General features: G+C 42.3%; 1 protein-coding gene across 4 annotated transcripts in view; it reads left to right on the top strand.

Moving 5' to 3' along the window:
• The window catches only part of ARHGAP26 (Rho GTPase activating protein 26), a 448717-nt gene that overhangs the window by 348738 nt on the left and 79789 nt on the right, over positions 1-20190 (top strand). For all 4 annotated transcript variants that reach the window (XM_057732267.1, XM_057732256.1, XM_057732285.1 and 1 more), the window contains exon 19: positions 13324-13462. In XM_057732267.1, the coding sequence (XP_057588250.1) occupies positions 13324-13462 (139 nt within the window). The remainder of the gene's footprint in view (positions 1-13323; positions 13463-20190) is intronic.

The following is a 20190-nucleotide window of genomic DNA, read 5'->3' as shown; positions in this document are numbered from 1 at the left end:
TATGTGCCCCACAGTTAGTGGCCTAATACTCTTTCTTGTGTTTTTAAGAACATTTTACATAAGGTGTGTATTAGGTTGGCCAAAAAATTCGTTCAAGTTTTTCCGTAAGATGTTATGGAAAAACCCAGGCGAGCTTTTTGGCCAACCCAATACTTTGTGCCTTAGAATAAAATTGGGAGCGACCCAGGAATAAGTAGAAGACAGCACAGAAAGAGGATGTAAAAACCCAGGCATGTAGCCTTTGGAACCACTCAGAGAGAGAGAGGGAAGGAACCATAAGATGTCTGTTTCAGTTATCTATTGCTTCATAACAGACCATCTACAAACCTAGTGACATAAAACAGCAATGATTTTTTTTTGCTCACAATTCCATGGGCCAGAAATTTGGGGAGGGCTCATGTATGTTTCAAGCTGGAGTGGTTTTACTGCAACTGGTGAGTCCAAGATGGCCTTACTCCATATGTGTGGGACCTTGGTACTACCTGTTGGCTGGGACACCTTGGTCCTCCTCCACATGCCCTCTCTCTCCATGTGATCTCTCATCATTTAGTAGCCTAGGCCAAACTCAAGAGGGCAAACACAGAAGCCACAAGGCCTCTTAAGTCCTAGGCCTAGAATAAACAAAGTGTCACTTCAGCTACATTCTCTTGGTCAAAGCAAGTCACAAATCCAGCCAGATTGAAGGTGCAGGAAATAGACTCCACCACCGGATGGGAGGAGCAATGTGCACGCACAGGCGTGGGAGGAATTGCTGGCTGCCATCTTTGCAGATGATCTCCCAGAATGCCTCACTGCCCATCACCGGCAGGTATGCATGTAGTTTCCATTGGAGAGGCTTCCCTTTCGAATATATTAGTGGCTGCCACTCCTCCTCAGCATTTCTTTTTTTTAACGTGAAAATATCGCCCACCCCTTTTTTTTTTAATGGAGTATAATTGCTTTACAATGTTGTGTTAGTTTCTGCTGTACAACAAAATGAATCAACTATATGTATACTTATGTCCCCTCCCTCCTGGACCTCCCTCCCACCCCCCATTTCACCCCTCTAGGTCATCACAGAACACCGAGCTGAGCTCCCTGTGCTATACTGTAGGTTCCCACTAGCTATCTATTTTACACACGGTAGTGTATTTATGTCAAACCTAATCTCCCAATTCATCCCACTATCCCTTTCCCCTCTGTGTCCACACGTCCATTCCCTGTACCTGTGTCTCTATTCCTACCCTACAGTTAGGTTCATCTGTACCATTTTTCTAGGTTCCACATATATGCATTAATATATGATATTTGTTTTTCTCATTCTGACCTACTTCACTCTGTATGACAAACTCTAAGTCCATCCACATCTCTACAAATGACCCATTTCCATTCCTTCTTATGGTTGAGTAACATTCCATTGTGTATATGCACCACATCTTCTTTATTCATTCCTCTGTTGATAGACATTTAGGTGCTTCCATGTCCTGGCTATTGTAAATAGTGCTGCAGTGAACATTTGGGTGCATGTATCTTTTCAAATTATGGTTTTCACCAGGTATATGCCTAGGAGTGGGATTATATGGTAGTTCTATTTTTAGTTTTTTAAGGAACCTCCATACTCTTCTCCATAGTGGCTGTACCAACTTACATTCCCACCAACAGTGTAGGAGAATTCCCTTTTCTCCACACCCTCTCCAGTATTTATTGTTTGTATCAATAGATTTTTTGGTGATGGCCATTCTGACCAATGTGAGGTGATACCTCATTGTAGTTTTGATTTGCATTTCTCTAATAATTAGTGATGTTGAGCATCTTTTCATGTGCCTCTTGGCCATCTGTATGCCTTCTTTGGAGAAGTGTCTATTAGGCCTTCTGCCCATTTTTTGATTGGGTTGTTTGTTTGTTTATTTGTTTATTGAGCTGCATGAGTGTTTGTATATTTTGGAGATTAATCCCTTGTCAGTTGCTTCGTTTGCAAATATTTTCTCCCATTCTGAAGGTTGTCTTTTTGCCTTGTTTATGGTTTCCTTTGCTGTACAAAAGCTTTTAAGTTTAATTAGCTCCCATTTGTTTATTTTTGCTTTTATTTTCATTACTCTAGGAGGTGGGTCAAAAAAGATCTTGCTGTGATTTATGTCAAACAGTGTTCTGCCTATGTTTTCCTCTAAGAGTTTTATAGTGTCTGGCCTTACATTTAGGTCTTTAGTCCATTTTGAGTTTATTTTTGTGTATGGTGTTAGGGAGTGTCTAATTTCATTCTTTTACATGTAGCTATCCAGTTTTCCTAGCACCATTTATTGAAGAGACTGTCTTTTCTCCATTGTATATTCTTGCCTCCTTTGTCATAGATTAGGTGACCATAGGTGTGTGGGTTTATCTCTGGGCTTTCTGTCCTGTACCATTGATCTATAGTTCTGCTTTTTTTGTGCCAGTGCCATACTGTCTTGATTACTGTAGCTTTGTAGTATAATCTGAAGTCAGGGATCCTGATTCCTCCAGCTCTGTTTTTCTTTCTCAAGATTGCTTTGGCTATTTTGGGTCTTTTGTGTTGCCAGTCAAATTGTAAAAATTTTTGTTCTAATTCTGTGGAAAATGCCATTGGTAATTTGATAGGGATTGCATTGAATCTGTAGATTGCTTTGGGTAGTATAGTCATTTTCACAATATTGATTCTTCCAATCCAAGAACATGGTATATCTCCCCATCTGTTTGTGTCATCTTTGATTTCTTTCATCAGTTTTTTATAGTTTTCTGAGTACAGGTCTTTTGCCTCCTTATGTAGGTTTATTCCTAGGTATTTTATTCTTTTTGTTGCATTGATAAATGGGACTGCTTCCTTAATTTCTCATTTTGATACTTCATTGTTAGTGTATAGGAATGCAAGAGATTTCTGTGCATTAATTTTGTGTCCTGCAACTTTACCAAATTCATTGATGAGCTCTAGTAGTTTTCTGGTTGTATCTCAGGATTTTCTATATGTAGTATCACATCATCTGCAAACAGTGACAGTTTTACTTCCTCTGTTGCAATTTGTATTCTTTTTATTTCTTTTTCTTCTCTGATTGCCATGGCTAGGACTTCCAAAACTATGTTGAATGATAGTGGTGAGAGTGGACGTCTTTGTCTTGTTGCTAATCTTAGAGGAAATGCTTTCAATTTTTACCATTGAGAATGTTTGCTGTGGGTTTGTCATAAATGGCCTTTATTATGTTGCGGTAGGTTCCCTCTATGCCCACTCTCTGGAAAGTTTTTATCATAAATGGGTGTTGAATTTTGTCAAAAGACTTTTTCTGCATCTATTGAGATGATCATATGGTTTTTATCCTTTTGCTAATATGGTGGATCACATTTGCATATATTAAAGAATCCTTGCATCCCTGGGATAAATCTCACTTGACTGTGGTGTATGATCCTTTTAATGTATTGTTGGATTCTATTTACTGGTATTTTGTTGAGGACTTTTGGGTCTGTGTTTATCAGTGATATTGGTCTGTAATTTTATTTTTTTGTGATATCTTTGTCTGGTTTTGGTATCAGCGTGACGGTGGTCTCATAGAACAAGTTTGGGAGTGTCCCTCACTCTGCAGTTTTTTGAAAGAGTTTGAGAAGAATGGGTGTTAGCTCTTCTCTAAATATTTAGTAGAATTCATCTGTGAAGCCTTCTGGTCCTGGACTCTTGTTTGTTGGAAGATTTTTAATTACAGTTTCAATTTAATTACTTGTGATTGGTCTGTTTATATTTTCTAATTCTTCCTGGTTCAGTCAATGCTCTTCTGTTTTCTCCTCCTTTATTGCCATTTTTTACACAACAAGGGGGGACTGAACTTGTAAGCCTTAGTATGGAGAACTAACTCATCAATGTCTAAAACTGGGAAAACATCTTTGTCCTTAAAATTGACACTTAGAAGAGAGGGAGAATTTTCTCTTGGTGAGAAAATTTAGCTTCTTTTTCCTCATAAAACATCTTTTTTCAAGAGAAGGAAAAAAGCTTCTGTGTTTTAACTGGCTAAAGCATATGGCCTTTCTTCTTCATCCCTCCTTTCTCCTCCTCTCCCTCCTGCCTCTTGTTTACTGGGGATTAGCACTAGACATTCAGACAAAGGGTTAAAAATGAAGACGAAGTCCTGAACTCCTTTATGTTGTCACTGGCACATCCACACACCCTCAAGACAGCACCTGTTAGTTTAGAAACGTCCCCTGCTTGGCATCTTTTGTCACAGAGAACCCACCTGTTTCTCGTTCGTGGGAGCCTTAGTGATGTGTTTCTCAAAGACATTCAGTTTGGTCAAATTAATTACACTAACCACATACTTAGCCTGTTGTGATGCTCCAGAAACTTGGTCCTTCACCTCCTGCACAGCCCTGGGGAGGGGAGCAGTGTTTGGAACAATTTGTACAAAATATATATACCAAAGTAAGTGAAGGCAGAGAGGAAAAAGCCAGAAGATATGGATTATGCATGGGGGCTCATGGTAATTGTTCTTTTTCCATATTGGTAACACATACTGATTTATTTAGTCAGTTGAAGGTAATGGGTCTTTTTAATGTACATGGCCTAGAAGGAATCATAATAATGATAGTAATAGCTAATGTTCACTTATAGCTCATGTCCACAGGCATTGTGCTAAGCACCCTTATAGTTATCATATCCCATTTATTTTTTCACAGCAACACTACAAGGTCAATATATTTAGCTCTGTTTTACAAATTTTGAACCTGAAGTCCAGAGAGTTGAAGAAACAGCTTGTTAGGAGAGGAACTAGGGTTGAACTTAGGACTCCTTTCACAACCCAAGCTATTAAAATCTATTCTTGTTAATCTCTAGTGACTGCATTTATTGAGCACCTACGATTGACCTAAGATAAATGAGATAGGACCTTTTTCTCCAAGGCCCTCCTGTTTTCTCAGGAGATAGCTAACCATAATACAGTGTGCTAAGTGACATCCAGTAAGAGGAATAAAGTGTATGGCTGCACTAAGGAGAAATAATTCAGTTCTGCTTGTACCAGGCTCTGACAGATAAATAGACATTTTCTAGGCAGAGCAAGAGTGAAGATGGGGGGACAGCCTTCCAGAGGAACGTTAATCAACTAATTAACATTAACCAACTCGTGTATTAAAACAACATGGTTGTGAAAGAACTTTGCATTATATGTTAGCAAGTAGTCAGAGATGATGCCCGACAGGTGGATTGAGCCCATCTGTCAAGGGTCTTGAAAGCTCTGGGAAAAGGTTGGCATTTACTTCTGAAAAATGGGAGGTCTCAGGGGATTCCAGGTAGAGGGGTAAAATGATTGTATCAACACTTGAGAAAGATATCTCTGGAGGCTGAACCACATTGCACCCTGGTTGCTGATATCAAAATCACTCATTAAATAAAAACAAAACCATAGAGTTGACCACACTGCTGTAAACTTGTGACTATGTGTTTTAAAAGTCTTGCTCAGAAACTGTGATCTTTGACCTACAGCCTTTACTTGTAGGGTAGAGTAGATCCTAATGGCTTTTATTTGGGTCTTCTTGCGAGACTTCCTAAAGGGAAATATAAGCTCATGGCATTATTTCTCATCAACAACTCCATAGCCTGGACTCAACTTGGATTATATGAGAGCTAAAGAACAGACTTGAGAGTCTGGCTCTTTTTATCTGTAGTCAGATTTCAGAGTTAAAAGCTCAGACGGCAAAGACTGTCTCTATGTTTATTTTAAAGTAATAATTCTCTTAAGTTACCATTTCTGTATGCATAGAACACCTTGTCACCGTGACCCTTAAAACATCAATTAGGCCAATACTTGGGGTTATAATGGAAGCTATCAATATTTACATTCATCTAAGTTAAGATTTCAAAACACTGAGCACTGTCATTGTCCAAGATACCCGAAAACCCAGAAATTCTGCAGTTTCTTACAATGTTTTCCTTTTATTTCTCTTTTAAAAGGTTAACTTGCCAATGACTTTGAAAAATTTAAATGTCTAGAAAGAACAACCCTGTCAAGAAACAAACTGCCACCTTTTCATAGTTTTGGTTACACACAAAATCTCAGATTATGTGTAAGTCTTAACGTCTTCCTGTTAAGTTCCAACATATAATAGTAGGACTGGGCTGGCTTGTTTTGAGCAGTCCACAGTGTTTCTTTTGGCTGTGGCACTCAAAAGGGTTTCTGCACATGAAGCAGGACATGGGTGTGCACATGTACCCATGCACCAGGTGCTTTTATCAATATTGCTCCTTTTAATGCCTATAGATGTTTTATAAAATCAGTTATCATGTTTCTTTTTCCAGTGCATCAGTTGGCTTTGGAAGAGGTAGCAGTGTTGATCTTTGAGTTGCTAATTCTTAGAAATGCCCAAAGATCAGTGCCCCTTTTTAATACATGTTAACCTTTAACCTTACAATGTCAAAGAGAAAAATGAGCAACTGTGGATGTCCTTGCTTAACACCTAGTATAAGCAGCAAGTCCTAAGCAACCTTGCGTTTCCGTTAAAATGGTGGTGTCTTTCAAGGTTGTCTTGAGTTGATTTGGGCCCACCAAACTGCTTTGATCTGCTTTTACCAAAATGGTGGTGGCATTGGAATCCACTGTGTCAGTGTTGGGGTTTGTACACAAAATGTACATCAATTAATAGAATGCAGTTGATTTGGATAGTTTCTGGCAACTGACAAGTGTTGGGCAGTTGTGTTTCGTTTCCTTGTTATTTCAAGCAGCTGTCCATAATGCAGAATTGATGATGAAGAAGAAGATGGGAAGCTAATCTTGTGTCTCATGGCCATGGCTTTTTTCATTTGTTCGTTGATTTGTTGTTGTTGTTGTTGCCTTTGCTTACATTGGTTACTGAGTGTATTCTTTTTGATCCTGCCCATGTTAGGTTTAGAAATAAGCTAGATTTACGTATATGCTCAGCTGAAATGCTTCTGTGGACAGGCCTTTTTTCTATTCGTAGTGTCAAGTGCCGTGCAAACTGTTCTTCATTAGTGTCATAAGGTTGTGGATCTGAATATCTATATCCCCCTCCCCCTCCATCCCTCCCCCCCCCCCCTCCCCGCCCCGCCAATAAAGCCCCAGATAAACCAATCATGTTTGAACTGTGAAGCTCCTTTAATGGTTCTCAAATAAGGGTGGAGTTTTGTTATGTTTTAATCTAGTCCTCTCTGTCAGCAAAGATAGCAGGAAATAGAATCTTTCTGGAGATAAGGAAAATCACAGCATCCCATGGATTACCCAGGCCAGCTATATATACCGCCAGTTACTAAATAGAATTGTTTCCTTTTGAGGTACTTTTAATAAAAACTCTGCAAACTACTTTCCAGATTGTTGTTCCCTGGGCCAAAATGCTGATATCAACAGGACATCAGACTTCCAGCTGTCCTTAAAAAACCTCTCTGTGGCTGTAGCCTCTGAATTTGGCTTCTTAACTGTTATATTAAATGAGTCCTGCTAAGACTTGCCTGGCTTTCCAGCGGAAAGGCACTGGGTTTATGGCTTCTCGAGCCCTGAGCGGTACTGCTCTACAGCCTGTCGGTAAAAAGAATGAGCAGTGTGTGAGCCATGCTCCATAGGCCTAGTCCTCCACCTTCAAAACAGACACTCCTCAGATTAAACAAACCTATAACTTGTTATTATTTTTTATTACTTGAAACCCTGATGCATTTGTGTCTCAGGAAAATGCTTACTCTCTTCTCTCAGAGAAACCTTTCTCTTTGGCCTTGTAATCCCAGGCCTCTGTCATTGATTTATTGTCTCAGAGCTACTTTGCAGTTATAGTCCAGGAACTCTTCATCATGACCTAATTTTCCTCCCATAAAAATCACAGCACATAATAAAGAGTACACCACACGCATTATGGGGAGGCTTCTAATCCTTGTAAATTGCAGAAGCATGTTACAGATAGAATTGGGAAAGGTATAAAAATGTGTATGTGACATGGCTAAAAATAAATTCCACAACTGTCAGTGGTCTGCAGGGTCAAGGTGGGCCCAAGGGGGGCCAGCGAACTTTGAATTTTGTAGACAACGCAAGGGGAAAAGAACAGCAAATTCTAACATTGTTATAAGCAGTTGAGGTCGTTGTTTTGCAAAGAGCAGTAATTAAATTTGCACTTATAAATTAAATCCTCATGTCCTGACTGCAGATAATTCATTGTTGAGTCTCCAGTTATTTCCCTTCTTATACTTTTTTACTGAATGCAGTCATGTCTTTTGAACACTGAGTGTCAAACTGTGTTAGGTGCTTCAGTCCTCACCTCAGTACCGGGAGTTTTTACAGATGCGGCAGCTAAAGGTCAGAGTTATATAACTTGTTCAAAGTCAGAGAGCTAGTGAGTGACTAAAATCAGATCCATCAGAGTCCAGAACTTATGATCTTTGTATTTTGTCCTCTGTCTCTCAAATTAATCATAGGTATAAAGGCCACAGGTGGTTAAGACCCAGATAGTCCAGCAAAGCTGTCTCAAGTCCCATTCCAACTGTACTCATCTTTGTGACCTTGAACAAATCAGTCTCAAATGAGTCTCAGTTTCCTCACCTACAAGATGACAAGAATAATAGTACAGTAAAATCCTGAGACAATCCATGTCAATAACAGCATGATAAACACTGAACAAATTTTGGATATTTTTATTGCCACTTATACCACCACTACCTCCTGCCCACTCTGTCAGGTTCTGTGCTCAGCATTTAATATGCATTAGCTTTTCAAGTATCCCTGCAAGACAGTTGTTAGATCCTCATTTACACAAGGGAAACAGGCTCAGAGGGGTTCAGGCTCTTGCCTGAGTTGAACCTAAGTTTGAATAGCTCCAACACCTATTTGCTTTCTACCCATATAAAGACTGTAAATTCCTTTCCTGTATATATGTTTTCGGATGGTGTTTAGGTTCATATTTTTGATTACTTTTTATTGGAGTATAGTTAATTTACAATGTTGTGTTAGTTTCTGCTGTACAGCAAAGTGATTCAGTTATACATATACATATACCCACTCTTTTTAGACTCTTTTTCCATAGAGATCATTACGAGAGTATTGAGTAGAGTTCCCTATGCTATAAGGTAGGTTCTTATCAGTTATCTATTTTGTATATAGTAGTGTATATATGTCAATCCCAATCTCCCAGTTTATCCCTCCCTTCCTTTCCCCTTTGGTAACTATAGATTTGTTTTCTACATCTGTGACTCTAGTTCTATTTTGTAAATAAGTTCATTTGTATCGTTTTTTTTAGATTCCATGTGTAAGTGACATCCATGACATGGCAATAATGCCAGTGCCTGTGATGGTCAGGTCAGTGTAGCTGTAGATCCTGCCCACTGAGCAGCTGGACCAGGACTCAGCCCAGTTCTATGTGACTGCAGAGACCAAGCCACCCCTGACCACTCTGCCGCACAGCTTAAGGGGAAACAGTAGCTTGGTATTTACGGGTCTGCTAATTTCACTTATAGGAAGCTTGAAATTGGGGATACTTGGGAGCATTATCCAGAATCATATTTTTATTTTACAATCTTACTCCCCAGTAGCTTCCAGAAGGCTTACAGCCTTCCTAAAAACTTTTATTTTAAGGCATTCTTAAGTCCGAATTCGTTTGTAAGTTTGAACAGAATTAATGGAGCATTTGAGGCACAGAATAAATCCCCCCCTTTAGTGTTAATTTGGAAAGTCTCTGTGAAATGAGTCGATTGTTCCAGCCACGTGATAGAACTCCATAAATCCATTGCTCAGAGATTACGTGAGCTCATGCTTCTGTCGTTCAGCAGAGGCATTTGCATAGTGATTCTTCTCAACAGAATGAAGGAAACTTCACAGGATTCTCTCAAAGTCATCCGTTCCAGACAAAATAGGATCGCAACAACCAGCAAAACTGTGACTCATTCGGACTCTCATCAGAATTCAACTCAAGCTTTTAGTACACAGGCATCTCTTGGCCTGGCTGAGAAGGTGGCCAGGCAGTGAGCAGCCTTTAAACAACTTGCATGTATTCAAGTTTCAGAGTGAAAGGAACAAAAGTAATTTGGGGAATGATTGCCAGACTCTTGAGTGAAAGTTTGTGTCTTCTGCTCTGACTTGGTCTGCTTTGCAGAGGTGCCCTCACACCTGGGATAACCCTGTGTAATAATAGTGGTGATAGTCCCGTGTGCAGCGCTCCACATTTTGCAGCGGGCCCACTTGCACATTAGTGCATTTGATCTCAAGAACAACCCTGTCAGAGTTCTTCAAAAGCCTGGGCCTGGCTCACGCTGCGACACAGAGAGCTGGCCTTCAGGACTATAGCTCTGGCCCAAGGTGAAAATCTCCATCTCCTAGAACTGATTCTAGCATGTTCCAATAGCTTTCCTTTTAGGGGAAACAGCCGATGAGCAGAACGTAATTCTCATGTGTTCTCGTGTCTCCTCCCGTTTGCCTGTGTGTAAACACTGTTCTGGAAGCAGTTTTCCATGCATCTGTCTAAATCCATGGTCCATCCTCACAACTCACTCTTCTTTGTTTCTCCAGCATCTAGGAGAATTTTTTAGGAGTTTTTAGGAGAGGAAATGGTCACATTTCTGGTGACAGTTGAAATGAAAATGCAAATGCACTGTCTGTTCACCTTGTGGCTGAGCGAGGATCTCATTCTCAGTAGCTCTTTGAGAAAAGAGAGACACGCTAACACGATGTTGTAAAGCAACTATACTCCAATAAAAAGTAATAAAGTAAAGGAAAGAGAGACAAAATTTGGAGGCCAGACATAAAGAGAGGGCGGCCTATCACTGAGTCCGAATTCATTTTCAGGCGTTTTTTAGCTTGGGATTGTGGAACATGCTGTACTTTAAGGTCAGAAGCAGAAGGGTGCTACGGTCAGAGCAGAAGGGTGCTACGAAGAGATATCATTATCTGTTGAAATCCGTACTTGTGGGTTTGGGTACCGGCTTCTGTAGTGTAGGCTGGCTCGAGAAGAGGGGCTGAATGCTAAGGACTGCTGTGGAGGTGGGGAGTGAACAGCCCTAGCGTGCCATCCCAGCCCCTCTCCTGCTGAGCCACGTGGCGTTGGGAAATCTCTCCTTGTGGAATGGTCATCCTGCTTAGTACCTTTGACTTCTAGGTAAGTCGTGTAAAGAACCTAGCACAGTGTCTGGCAGGTGCAAACACTCACCTATAAGAGCAAGTGCCCATGATAATGGTGCACGGGCTGTTCCTTAGGAGCAGCCCTGGCTCAGCACTGTTTGGGGGACAGAACAGAGGGGGAGAGAGCTTCTTAGAGGCTGTGGTCCTTGAGCTCAACAACCGTAATTTCTCTTTTCCTTCCTTGAAAATACTCAGAAGGAGCTGGCGACATGTATAACACTGGTACTTATTTTCAGGGGTTTCAACTCCTCTGGAAGCCGGGAGGTTTTTGTTGTTTTTAAGTCCCCTTCTCTCCTTACCTCTTCGCCCCAGTTGAACTCAGCTATGTAGTGATTCAATTTATTTTGTTGAAAGTTCAGTCCCCTAGGGAAAATATGATAATGCTGTTTTCAGACAGCTGTGTTTGGGAGCTAGACTGACTGAACCAGCTGGCTGGCATCATTGGAGCCCAAGGACCTGCCAACTCATGGAGAGCAGCTGTTTTGGCTGAAATTCTTATCATTCTTATAACTTTGCTTCCTACATCTCAGCTTCTGAGTTCTGCTTTTCAACGCACGCACAAAAGAGAGAAAGCCGTGAGAAAGACTGATGTGTGTAGGGCCATGCATAGGCGAGGAGAGCGGGGGTGCCACCACTGTGCTCTCATTACTCGTGATTGTTGGGAAAGAGAAAATTCGGCAGGAGGCTAGCTCCAGAGAGTAAGAGATGATAGTGAGTGGATCAATAAACACTGATATCTTGATACAGTGGGTGTGTTATGCAGCCAGGAAGAAATCAGTTTTGAAGGTTTTTTAATGAAGGGGGAAATGTTATAATATTCTGTTAGAGAAAACGAATAGGATACAAAACTGTATAAAGAATAGAATTCCAATTATGGAGAAGAAGTGCGTTTTAACATTAGATGAGATAACTAATACAAAGCACCTGACGTGGTGCCTGACATGGTAGATACTCAGTAAATCACAGCTACCGGATGCAGGTTCTCTAGCCACAGGAAACATGTTGGCCTCAAGCACTACTGTACCCAGAGTGCCTGGTATAAAGGAGATGCTCAAAAGATCTTTCTAAATTGAATGAAGTAGTGTTGTTGTTATTACATGCGTTTAAAAAGGAATCTAGAAAATCTAGGAACATAGGTTTCTATGTTATCATCTGTAATTATAGCTGTAACTGTGGCAGCTTAACCTCTCTGCCTCAGTCCTTCACTATAAATGGTGAGGACAGTGAAGCTCAAGGTCACTCAGAACTGAGTGAGCTACATGGAAAACACATGCAGTGACTGGTCCCTGGGGAGCCGACCTTGCATGGTGGTGACTAATCATGATAATCACCTTGTAAGGGGTAGCTATTGTAATTCTGTCATACTTGGATCTGTAGGAAAAAAGGACGAGCATTGTCATGATTTTTATCTATTATTTTCTCATTTTTTACCATGGACTTTTAAATTTTTTTTTATTTTTATTTTTTGGCAGTGAGAGCTTAAAAGAAAAAAGCTCATGTGAAAATAAAGCTCAAATGAGAACAGTGGGTACCTCTAAATAGTGGAATTGGGAGAGTTTTTCTATTTTCTTCTTGATGCTTTTCTACTTTTTTCAAACTGTTTGTAGTATGTATGTTACTTCTATCATCAAGAGTTGGGGGAAACAACCTTTTTTCCCTTTTTTAAATAGGAAAAAGACTGTTCAGCATCCAAGATAACACAAAGCTGCTGAACTAGAAAGGATGCTCCATCTGGGGGTGATGGAGGACTAGAAAATGCTGCCCTGTGCTGGACTTCTTTTGGGGGATGTTATTTAAATGCATGTTTCACATTCTCAGAAAGTTGTGAAGCAATTGTTAAGAACTGGGAAATAGAACCAGTGAGGAAAAGTAAAGTGGTTTTGACAAAGGTTCTGGACAAAGGTGGTCAAAAACTTTGTCCTCTTCACTGACAATGGCTTATGTTTAGTACAGCTGCTTTCCATTGGCCCCGGAGAGAACAACAAGAAGAAGATCCATAGAAATGATAGCAGAAGGGGTGAGAAGTGGAGATGAATTGTTCCCGAACCTTGGGATGCGCTTCCAAAGGAGGATGTTTCATGCCAGTTCCTAGAGATGTTTAAAATAGTCTTGAGCAAATGCTGGTGGTCTTTTGCAGTCTTTTTCTTGCTGATTCTTAGACCCCACTAAGCTTTTTGGTCGTACTAGTCGGGACCTGTGCTTTCTCTCTAGTTCACAGTAGCACGTAACCTTTTTATGAAACTTTGTTTTGCAGATATTTAACACCGTGCCTGATGCACCCCTCAGCAATGCCCAGCTGCACCTGTCTCGGAAGAAGAGCAGTGACTCCAAGCCCCCGTCCTGCAGTGAGAGGCCCCTGACGCTCTTCCACACCGTACAGGCAGCAGAGAAACGTGAGTCCCGCTAATCAGGGCCAACGTATTGCCCGACAGACACCCAGGCCTCCTCCCGGCTGCCCAGGGTGCTCACCTCCAGCCTCTCTGTGCGTGCTGCTGCCTTTTGTGTCCTTGAGGACAGTGTATCGCCATTGGCCTCCCAGGTTCTGTGGCTGAGTATCCTCAACAGGACAGGAAGCAGGGGTGCTGAGGATGAAAGAGAGGGCCACGCTGCCCAGGATCCTCTTTCCCCAGCTCCTGTGGGCAGACAGCTGAGCCTCTTTTCCTCCAGCTGCACAATAAGAGCTGAGCTCAGGCATCGCTTCTTTGGCCCCTCTTTTGTTAGCGGCTCCACTAGAACCAGTTTCCCTTCCTTTTCTCGGGTTGGAATTCAGTGCTTATTGGTGCGGGTCACACGCCCCACTGGAATGGGGCTCTCTCTGTGTCAGGACCTTGTTTGGCTTGCTCGTCCTTCCCTGCCACTTCTCCCAGGCCTGGTGCACAGTGGACACTTTGTAAATGTGTGGAATTAATTCACAGATTAATAAGAGAGCACTACCCTCCTTGTTCCAAGTAGCAGAGTGTTCTCATCACGACTGTATCGAATCTTGTTTTCACCTCCGGATTACTGAGTTTTCTGCAGTCATCAGGTTACTGGGCCCTCAGATCTCCAGTCTGGTTTCAGCTTTTGTAATGAGGGAGTCCAGTGGTGGAGGGTGGGAGTTGAGGGTCCCAGCTCTGCCCGAAGGCAGGCAGACCTGGGCTCCTGTGCCAGCGGCAGCACGCGGGCAAGCCTCACCTTCTCTCAGCCTCAGTTTACTCATCTGTGAAGTAGAGATAATAGAGCCTACCTCAGAGGGAAGTGGTGAGGATTCAGTGAACTTGTGCAACTAAGCAGCTGGCACAGTCCTAGACATGGCAAGGCCATCAACAGAGAGCTGCTGCTACTGTTATTAGTTATTGTTTAATCATATGCAGATACCAAGGAGTGTAAAAACATGACTGTTGTTTGTTTAATACATTTCTTTAAAGCAGCTTACTTCTTTACACGGTGTCATCCTACTCGGTAAAATTTCTACAACCTGAGTTTTATTGTCTTACTGTATTACTCTCTAATATACATTAAAATAAATATGAAACTGTTAAGCTACAGAATGTTCGCCCACATTTGACCTTATAATTGTCATGTGTCCCACCTGTGGAATATGTACCACAGGTTGGAGTCCACAGAGCTTGCTCTAGATTTCTTACTGGCTCAGATCCTTCTTCTTAACAGAAACACAAACTCAAGATTCCTTTGTCTGTTCGACTGGAACTGGGTTCAGATGTTGTCCGTCGGCTGTTTACAGCACTGTGGACACTCACCACGTGTCCATCAATTTCATATTGTGCACTGTGGGTTCATTGTGACACCTCTCCAGGTTTGATATGACCTTACCTTTCTTCAGATTCTTGCCACAGAGTAGATATCTTGTTACAGGGATGGCACCTGTGAGGACACATACACCCCCCCCGCCCCATACAATGTCTCCGTGAACCTCTCTTCTACCTTCAAACTTCATATGATATTGTCAGAACCTCATTTCCTCTTATGTCTGTGTGCCTGCTCTCTTTTAAGTTCAGTTGTTTTTTTCTCCTCATTGGCTTACTTGTAATTTAGTATTTTCTCTGTGGCCCACGGGTCAGCCCTCTCTTCAGCCCCTAGTTGACATGCTTGATGAACCCAAAACTTGGGTGCTTCCCATCAGCACACGTTTTCCTCTCACCTCACTGCAGTGCCCCTGCCCTGTGCAGAGGTAGGAGCCCATTCTTCTCTCTTAGGCGTGAATCTCTGCCAATGCTCTGGCCTAGGATTGTCATGGAAGTATCTGGCATGTTAGTTGATGCTCACTGATGTATGTCTTGTTTTCCAGAAGGAGTTTTTCCTTCTGTGTGGATAGAGCAGTTGTGTGCCCAGGCACCTCCATAAGATTCCTCTGCTTTAATCTGAGAGTGGTACTGGAGTCTTCTCCAGGTGGCTTTTTGCTTTTCCCAGTGTTATTTCATCTCATCCTTATAATTGATAACCACCCTATGAGGTAGGTTCTCATCATCCACATTTTACAAACAAGCTGGGGCTTGAGGGGTTAAGTAGTCACACAGCTGGCGAACTGTGCTCTGCAGAGACGGCAGAGAAGGGATTTGTACCCAAGGTTATGTCCCTTCCCCACGCCATGTTGTCTCCAGAAGGGTGCTTTTTGTCACTTCTCGAGCCGCTGAAGTGAAAACCTTGCTAGACTGAGTTGAAGAAGCAATAAAAACCATCTGTCCCAATGTCCAGCGCTGCCACAGAGGCAGTTGAACTATATTGAATGGGTTCCTCAATACGAGTGGTGGCAGGGAGCAGCCACATGACACTGCCCCCCCCTTCCCAATCTCACCCCAACTCTGCAGCAGGCAGTGTGCATTCAGTAGTCGCTTAACACGCTGGGCCAAGGCAATCACTCTCACTTATGATCACCTCAGAACAGATGGAAGGAGGTTTTTCAGCTGTGCTGCCAGATGAATGGTAGCAAAGGAGATTACTGTTTAATCTCCAAGTTTCCACGCAGATACATCATAGAGCAGAGATTGGACTGGTATGTCTAGGTGAAAGCTATACTTTTTCCAGACAGCCAGAGGATTAGAGGGAACCAGGCACCCAGCTCTTACACTTTTTAAGATTTCTTCCAAGAGGTTGCAAGGTGACATCACTTATTTTGTCCTGAATTTTTAGTACTTAACACAGGCGTGCCTCTTCTTATTGCACTTTGCTTTATTGCACTTCGCTGATCCTGTTTTCCACAAATTAAAGGTTTGTGGCAACCCTGCGATGTCAGATGATGGTTAGCATTTTTTAGCAATAAAGTTTTTTTTTTAAATTAAGGTATGTATATTGTTGTCTTAGACGCAATGCTATTACATACTTAATAGACAACAGAGGGTGAACAAAACTTTGATATGCACTGTGAAACCAAAAAATTCACGTGACTTGCTTTATTGCACTATTTGCTTTATTGCACTATTTGCTTTATTGCGGTGGTCTGGAACCAAACCCACAATATCTCCAAAGTATACCTGCCTCAAGGTGTTAAAATATGTTTCTTGGAAGTGTGGTTCTTAGACTTGGGTGTGCGTTAGAATCATATAAGGAGCTTGTTGAAAAATACAGATGGCTGGTCTCCCCAGTACATTCTGAATCAGGTCATGCCCGGAGCTCAGACCTCTGCAATTTTAAAAGCGCCCTGGTGTTGCCGATGCCAGCTAAAGTTAGGGAAGCACTGGCTTCGGGGTGGGAGGGATGGTCAAGGTTGCTTGTATTCTGTCATTAGCAGAGTATCTCTTAGACTCTCTGTTGGGGTTTGGGGTAGCCTTGTGGTGGTTGGAAGCAGGGGCTCTGCAGTTTCACTGCTTTTTTTCAATGCCATCTCTATCACCTACCAGCTCTGAGACCTTGAGTCTGTTACTTTTTAGTTCTGAACCTCCATTTGTTCATCTGTAAAATCAATCACTAATAATAGCTTCCTTGGAGGGTAATTACCGTGATTAAGTGAGCCAGGGCATGTAAAGTACTTGACGGCGGGCCTAGAACATAGTAAGCACCTAATAAATGTTAGCTCCGATTACCACGATTACCATCAGGCTATAGTATTACTTTATGTTTGACTAAGAAAATATTCCTCCTCTGGAGCCTGCAGAGTCCAAAGGAGAGGCCTGTGTGTGAGGGTAATGCAGAGTCACCCTGGCCCCAGAGAGAGCCCATTTGATGCTGGAGTACCGGTACTTCAGCAGCCTGGGATGAGCTGTGCAGCCTTGGTGGGGGTGGAAATGCATTCTTGGGCTTTGTTTTACGTGGATCATGTTAACTAGCTGCTGGGATTATAGCTCTGATTAATTCTTTTAGTTCAGTTAATTCATCCTGGACCCTCTCCCAGACAGGCCTGGGGAGAGGTTGAGAATTCAGCTCATGTAGTTCGCGTGTGTGTCTTCCTAATTGAAAAATTACTCAGAATCCATATTGTTGAGAGGTTTACATAATGCCTCTCCCGGAGCCATCAAAGCTGCAGCATGTGTCTTTTCTCAGGTTGCCTGTGCAGATCCTGGGCGCTCTGGACACATCTGTTTGTTTTGGCAGATGACATGTTTATCCATAGGGATTCCTATTGTCACACGGACTGTAAGGTGTAATGTGGCTCTTGTCTTAATTACGTGTGGTTACCATGTGTGAGTGAGAACCGCACAGTTGATGTGGCCTTTAAAAAATGATGCTGTGGTTTGGGGGGGGGGGGCGGGGGGTGAAGGGGAAGCTGAGACGAAGCGAGAGAGTAGCACAGACATATATATAGTACCAACTGTTAAATAGATAGTCAGTGGGAAGTTGTTGTATAACAAAGGGAGTCCAACTCGAGGATGGAAGATGCCTTAGAGGACTGGGACGGGGGGGGGGGGGGGGGGGACTCGGGGGGGGGGAGTTGAGGGAGGGAGGGAATATGGGGATATGTGTATAAAAACAGCTGATTGAACTTGGTGTACTGCCGCCCCCCCCCCCCCCCACAAAAATGATGCTGTGGAAAGCTAATGGCAGGAAAAAAGTTCAAGATAGATCATTAAATAAAAGAGCGTATTCCAGGCTCCCATCTCTGGCATTATCACTGCGTGAACAAAACAGGTTATCACACTGTTTATTATGTTACCCCACTTTGTTAAAAGAAAAAAATATATTTACATAAGTATCTGCTTCTATGTATAGAAAAACAACTTTTACACACCAAAATACATCTAGGATATGTGTATGCTCTTCTGTACTTTTAAATTGGAGAGGAATGCGTGTTTATTATGTATTGACTAATTTCTACATGATAAAAACAAAACTCTCTAATCATAACATTTCATTTACTATCTCAAATTCATTATGCAATGAGTCATGGCATAAAAATAAGTAAATATATCCTTTTCTTCTTTCTCATGAGCAGTGGCGTAAGCAGTCTGTATGTGGGCTTCCTCAGATACTGGGGAACCATAGATTAAAGGAAGAGTGTCCCTCCTCAAAAGTAAGTTCTCAGGGAGGAAAGAGGGCTGTGTGGTGAGTAGAATAGTGTCTGTTTAACTGGACCATTCAATTCCCTGTTCAGCCGTTCATTAGAGGCACGTTCCTACACTGGTTTTCAAAATGTTTCAGGAGAGGCTTCCCCACTGTACCTCCATGTCTCGTTCTTGTGAATCACTTCGATCCTGGGCCAGCCACAGTGACTTCCCCATTCTCTCATGAACCCCATTTTCATTGGCGTTCTTCCCCTTTGCAAAGCAGAGGGTTATTATGGGCGCCATGGGGAGAGAATGTCCGTCAGTCCACAGGGAACCAAAATCAGTGGTGGTTTTGCAGAAGACAGCCTGCCGGAAGTTGTGATATCATGTCCTGCATCTATGGTCCAAACAAAATTGACCACATTTTTCACTTATCACCTCCCTATTTAGTCCATCATTGACCCAACTACATTTTAACATTATTTTTTAAAACATTGCCCAAACTGTTTTCATGTGCTCAAACATGTTACGCAAACAGCTTCTTAAGATTATTTTTATCGTAGGGACTGAGACTGGGTCAGCATGAAATCAGACCAGCTCAGATTTTAGTGGGGCTTGGCACGCCACTCTTATCAGGAGCGAAAGCTACAGGGGAGAAAAATTGCTTCAGAAAGTCTGATTCCAAGCTTCCTGTGGACTTGGGTGTTTCCCAGAGATGGTAAACTCCGAAATTGCTGTGCACTCATCATTTTTTATTGCAAAATTCATTAAGCTGCCATGCTGTTATCATCCTATCTTGTCAAGATGATACATTACAGGCTTCATTGCAAAACTTTAACAAGCGGGAGAAAATACACCTCTTGTTCCACCACAGCCGGGGAAAGCCTCTGGGCATTTTTGCTTGTGCCTTAATATTTTCAATGTAATGCCCTGGATCTTTGCAGAACCTCTGTTTGTCTGGCGACTCCCTTCTCTCCCTGTTAGATCATGTGGAGAGCGAGTTCCCTCCTTTGGGCTCTGTGAGGCGTCATTAGCCACTGTTAAAGATCAGTTACCTTCCCTCTTCTTTCTGACAGCTAGTCTGAGACCTCATGCAAAGCTGAGATATAGGCCTATACGATGACAGACTTCAGTGCGTGGTGGGAAACCTCCCTCAGAGTGGTGTTGAAGGTCTGTGTTTCCTGTGTACCCTTCAGCTCGGAGTATTCAGTGGGCCAGATGTGTTCAGGCCTGCCAAGCCAGGCGGATTTGACTGGGCCCTGCGTGTGTGTTCCTGGCCTTGCCTCTGAGTTCTGTGATCAACAGAGACCCTGCTTCTTGTATGTGGCATGCTTGCCATCAGAGCGAGCCGGAGTCACTTGGTAAATATGGAAAGTGAAGGAGCTTAGCTCCCAGATTTCCATGGCAACCCCCAGAACAAGTACAATATCACCAAAATTATTCCGTGGCTGGCTTTTTTTAGTTGCAGTGATTTGGTCGCATACCCATGTTTTTCCGCTCCTGATTTGTACAAAAAACACAGACTCTGCCTACTGTAACCAGTACTTTGGTTTCAAGGACATCGGTGGTCCCTGCCCGAAGCACCTGAAAAATTCAGTCTCACACAAAACTGCCTCCTTGTGTGCCAACAGAATACATTCTGATGGTTAGTGTTGCCTTATTTATGTTTATTATTTATATCATGACTTGTGGAGCTTTGATCT

Source organism: Hippopotamus amphibius, chromosome 1 (assembly GCF_030028045.1).
Source record: "Hippopotamus amphibius kiboko isolate mHipAmp2 chromosome 1, mHipAmp2.hap2, whole genome shotgun sequence".
NCBI classification, from domain to species: domain Eukaryota; kingdom Metazoa; phylum Chordata; class Mammalia; order Artiodactyla; family Hippopotamidae; genus Hippopotamus; species Hippopotamus amphibius.
The sequence above is the reverse complement of the archived record's forward strand: the minus strand, read 5'-3'. Positions and strand labels throughout refer to the sequence as shown.